The sequence below is a fragment of the Triticum aestivum genome, chromosome 6A (assembly GCF_018294505.1).
Source record: "Triticum aestivum cultivar Chinese Spring chromosome 6A, IWGSC CS RefSeq v2.1, whole genome shotgun sequence".
NCBI classification, from domain to species: domain Eukaryota; kingdom Viridiplantae; phylum Streptophyta; class Magnoliopsida; order Poales; family Poaceae; genus Triticum; species Triticum aestivum.
Window position 1 is genome coordinate 309400043 of NC_057809.1, and position 5475 is coordinate 309405517.

The window sequence follows — 5475 nt, forward strand, 5'->3', positions numbered from 1 at the left end:
TCCTCTTCCTCTGCCCAAATGGAGGCGGGACTCCGGTGATCAACGTCGGCGAACGGCGGCTCCCCGTGGGCTCCAGAGGGTCGGGATGGATCCGCAAGACCGGGGCGGTCCTCCCGGTGGTCGTTGGGTCGGCGGGGGTGGAGGGAGTCACCGGCGGCGAGCTCCACGGCGAAGGAGGCTTTAGGTGGGTTTTGGGGTTCTGGGCTGCAGTGGTTCCTGATCGCATATGAGAGGCTGGGCAGCTCCGCCAGGTTGAGGGGAGTCGAGTGGTGTCGCTGGATGGGCGGGGGAGGGTCTGCTCGCGACGAATTGGACCAAAGCATGGCGGCGGCCGAACCCGTCGGAGGTGAGGAAGACGACCTCCTCCCGTCATTCTCTGGCTATGGGGGTCACTTGGAGGATGGTATGGGGCTGCCTGAGGGCTTAGACGATCTCGGGGGCCTCCTTTTATAGTGCAACGAGGTCGGTTTTGCGGCGGCCGTGGATAAGCTCGTCGGCGACCGCCGTTCTGTAGGTGCAGGGTGACGTGGAGCTAGCTGGCGCATTCCGACGAGTTCCATACTGCTCAAGGGGCGAGCTGGCGTGCGTGTATGTCTTGGGCGGTGCTGCCACGGCCGGGGCCTGTTGCGGCCGTCAGCTAGCCGCCACGGCCGACCTGACGGCGGCGCTGTGGGGTGCCAGAGGTGGTCGGGGTGGCTCTGCGGTGTAGGAGGAGATGGGGCGCGCTGGCTGCGGTTGGCCAAGGGCCAGAACGGGCGCAGGGTGGGCGGCAGCGAGACGCGGCGGCTCGGTGCACGCGCGTGCAAAACGTGCGCTCTGGGCGCGCCCAGAGCACGCACGCTAGCTGCTCGACGAAGTGCCAATGCATGCTACAGGGCTTGGGTGAGGCTGGCAATAAGCAGACCTAGGTTAGGACTAGCTAGGAGCTTAGTGGACAAGGTTGCTGGGTCAGTGGTTCAAGTTCATATAGCAAACTAAAAACCATGCCAATTCTGGCTATGCACACAGGGTGTTTGGCAAAAATGCCAAAGGCATTTAGGCAACTCTTGGGGTGGCCCAAATTTCCAGATCATAGTCTCTTTGGATGAATAAGAGGGTGGTGAAGTTAGTTTGCCAAAAGCTCAAACTTGTTAGTGTAAGTTTTGCAAATCTCCAGTTTTGGACAAAAGGAAAAAGGCATGATTGCATGCACTTAAATCCTCCAATGGGTCCACTCTCCTGGACTTAAGGGTTTTGCAGGATGGGCTATAAGTAGGAAAAGGAATCATAGCTAAAAGGGGAAGTTAAATGATGGTTGCTGTACAAATCACCATGCTGGACCAGTATGAAAAAGAGGTTGGTTCACTCAAATATTTCAAAGAACATCTAGGGGTTTTTGCTTAAAGTTGAATAATATACTCCTATGAACATCCCATAATTTTGGTGGAAATTTTAAAGAAATATTTAAAGGGGTTGTAGTGCAAAATTGTCCACTGGACCAGATTTGAAAACTTGGTGTAGAGCTCAAAATATTAAATGAATGAAATATATTTTTGCATGGAAGTGATTTAAAAACATCACATGACAACTCCAAATTTTGGTGAAAATTTTAAATAAATTTATCAAGTGGTTGTAGTTCAAAAAAGAGCTCCAAAACTAATGAAAAATCATTTTAGGAATAAAGCTCAGAGAGAAATGATTGTGCAAATAAGTTCCACTGATAATAGAAATGTTTTTTTCTTGAAAGGGCAAACAAGTCCAATAATATATTTGGATAGTTTTTACTTGGGGTAAAAACTGCATAATAACAAAGAAAAGAATGGCTTTGAAATCAAGGGAAAAATCCAGAAAATGAAAGTTTAAATTTCCTGGCAAAATTTTAATCAATGAAATAAGGTCAAAATTTTGGGGTGTCACATTATCGCACAAGGTATTTTTTTCAATATTATTATCGATCTTTCCATTTTCATATTGCCTTTTGTATTTAACTAATTTGGCTCATTTTTGTATCGTGTCAACATACTATGTTTATAGAACTCTTGCAAAATATTCAAGAACATGTGGCAACGCACAGGCATTCTACTAGTCTGTATAGTGCCACTGTCGGGGCGTCACACTTCCGGCCTTTAGAAGATCAAAATTTTCAGAAATTCAAATACCACACAGAAGTATGCCAACATATATTGATTCTTTCTCATGTTGCTCCGTACTTACATGTAATACTATTGATAAATATTTTTGCCTATGATTTATGAAAATACTAATGTATGGTTTTAGAATAGCAAATGCTAAATCTACCATATTGTCTAGCCCATAAATGAAAATATTTTTTGATGAAATTGTATATGCAGATAACGTCTACAAGTACATCTCTTTCTCTTTTTTTGCGGGATGCAAGTACATCTCTTCTGTAATGAAACTTTAAAATGCTTTTATTTATTTGAGAAAGAGGCTAACTGGAGCCAGGGTCAATTTTGAATTTTCCTATGCTTCTTATCCTACTAGATTGGAGTATTGCGCTGTGATGCATCGTTGTGTACACAACTGAAAGACGCGGCAGACCGAAAGCCTTAGAGTGATGCATTCCTTTTCATGACACCTGTAAGCCTTGCTATTTTCTCAAAAAAAAACCTGTACGCCTTGCTCACAGTAAAGTAACTGCATTCTGGCCACAATAACCTCTCCTGCTGAATGAATCACACTTATTGAAGAGAGTACATATAACATAAGCAGCACAGTTCCACCTGATGATCTCCATTACAATTCACAAGTTGGCCATAGGCTACTGTTGAGAACTCAAAACAGGACGTATGTTACTCAAACAAACAGAAGATAAGCACTGAGCACAGTTCGGCACACTGGTCATGATTCCAAAAGGAGCAAACCTTAACACCACCATATAACTAATCATGCTACATTCGCTGGGCCTGGGAGGGACAACCTTAATATCACAGAATCACATCAAAAGCACAAACAGGCAGCTACAAGTTACTACAAACATCCCACCCACAGGTGTTCACCATAACTCTGCTACTCCTGGTTGCTAATACCACTACAAGCTCAGTAGCCATTTGCTCCGAGATAGACCAGCATAACTGGGAGCAATTTTAACCAGGGCAATGCCAATCAACAGATACAAATTCTTACCTAAAAAACAGATACAAATTCTTGAACTGCTATCCCCGGAGTGACCTTACTGGCTCTCTTCCTCTTCGCCTTCCATCTCTTCCTCGTCTTCCTTGTTACCGGAATCGCTGCCACTACCAATGCCTCCGGCATCCGCAGCACCAACATTGTTCTGGTTGTACTGGTAAGATGGGCGCCGTGAGGCATGGTGATGCCTGTCGTCCTTGACACGGTACCGGACATGGTGATTGCTGCTGGCCCTGACATCCGTTGCCATAGAGGCTCTCCTTGGACCGTTGCCATCAGCAGTAGCTGGCGAGTCACCATCTTCTGCTGTAGAGGCTGAATTACCGACCATGGCAGCGGCAGCAAGTGGGACAGCGAGTGGAGCACCATTGTTGGCCTTTGAGATCTCCATCTCCATCTTGAGGAAGAACTGCACACGCTGGTCCTCCAGCTCGCGTGCGGCATCCAGGCGGCTCCGCTCCATCCGGAGCTCATGCTCCCCTTTTGAGGACACCACGCGCTCGTATGTCTCCCCAAGCCGTCGAATCGCCTGTGCCAGGTCGCGCAGGCCCTGTGCACGGTCGCTGCTGTCCGCTCCATTCGCCGACTCCTCGAGGCGTTGCCTCTTGCCGTTCACGGCCTCAGCCAGTGGTTCAGGTGGGAACCCGTCGGACGACTCCGACGATGCTGACGCCTGGGGCGGCGATGGCAGCCTCCGCTTCATACCTATCGAGGGAAAGGCCGTGCGGGTGCGCTGAGGGAAGTTGACACGCGGGGCCATAGGTGCGGTGCTCCGGTTGCTGGGATTGGAGGAGCCAAAATTTCCTGCTGCCCCGCCAGAATTGCCCAGGAGCTTCTGGACTGGGGCGAGGAGGAAGTCAAGGCGGTCGAAGAATGGCCATGAGGAGTCCGACTTGGCCTTCTCGACTTTGTACTTCTTCTTGAGGGTGTCGATACGGTTCTTGCACTGGACGTCGGACTTGGGCGGCTTGGAGTAGCCATCGCGGGAGGAGACGACCTCGGCAACCTCCTGCCACTGCGGGTGGCGTAGGCTGCCGCGGCCGAGCGCGACAAAGCGCTCACCCCAGGCGTCGATCAGCGTGGAGGTGGCGCCGTCGCTCCAGGCGTCCTCCCTGCCCCCGCCCCCGCCGCCGCCGCTGCTGGAGGGACCATGCTTATGAATAGGGATGGCGAGGGCGAGGTGGCCGGGGGGCACGGCGGCGACGGTGACGGGGTCGGCGACCGGAAGCGGGGAAGGGGAGCGCGACGGTGACGGCGAGGGCGACGGGGAGGCGGCACCGTCGTCATCCATGAGCGGAGATCTGGAGGTCGTCGGTCGGCGGCGGGCGAGGGTTTGGGGATATTTCCAGGATGCGGAATTGTTCGGGATGCATTTGCATTTTGTGGCGTGCGGTGGCCGTCGTGTTCGGCGGCGATGGGAGAAGGTGTTTATCTTTGTTTTTTACGGTGTGCTGTTGTACATTCTTGAGTGACTTATCCATATTTTCATTTCTCCTATTTACCACTGTCATCAATAAATTACTTTTTTAAAATTAAACATTTAAATTAATTAACCAGATATTGAAATATGGATGGGCTAAACCCATCCTAAAATTTCAGAAAATTCTATAAGGACACACTGGTGTCACGACAAAGAAAATGGTGCAAGGCAGAGCAACTATTCATCAAGTTCTCCTTCACGAGCCCTCCCAAGGTCTACTTTTGGTAGGCTGTGCGGCGCCACCGGTCGTGCTCTAGAGGCTCCCTTCGAATTTTGTTTGTTTATTTATTTTTATGTACGCGTTTTTAGCTTTCAGATGATTTTTTTTGTTTCTCAACTTTTCAGGGTTTTTCATTATTCTTAGGTTTTGGACAAAAAAACATTTTTTTGTGTGAAAAACGCTTTTTTCTTCTTGTGATAGGCATAGATTTCATTTAAATGTAGGCATGGATTTGCTTTCATGAGAGTCATAGTCATGCCTCTCGGAAAAAGAACATATTTTTTCGATGAAGGACAAATTTACTTCTCGAGGAGGCACGGATTCGCTTCCCTGAAAAGAACAATCGTGCCTCTCGAAAAAAGAAAAATTGTGTTTTTTCTTCCGCGAGTGGCACATACTTCTCGTGATATTCGCTTTCGCGAGAGGCACAATCACGCCTATCCGAAGAAGGAAAAGAACACATATGTTTTTTTATTTCGTGAGAGACACTGATTTACTTCTCGTGGAGGCATAAATTTGCTTCTGCGAGAGGCACAATCCTGCCTCCCGGAAAAGAAAAAAATGTTTTCTTTCTTTTCCACAAGAGGCATAGATTTGCTTCTCGTGAAGGCATGAATTTGCTTCCGCAAGAGGCACAGTCGTG

At 48.7% G+C, this 5475-nt stretch overlaps 1 protein-coding gene across 1 annotated transcript; it reads right to left on the reverse strand.

The window, feature by feature from the left end:
* Positions 1 to 2844: 2844 nt before the first annotated feature.
* On the reverse strand, positions 2845 to 4553 carry LOC123127473 (trihelix transcription factor ASIL1). The gene has a single exon (XM_044547199.1). The coding sequence runs from the start codon at positions 4421 to 4423 to the stop codon at positions 3173 to 3175; it is 1251 nt and encodes a 416-aa protein (XP_044403134.1). The 5' UTR covers positions 4424 to 4553; the 3' UTR covers positions 2845 to 3172.
* Between the last annotated feature and the right edge of the window lie 922 nt (positions 4554 to 5475).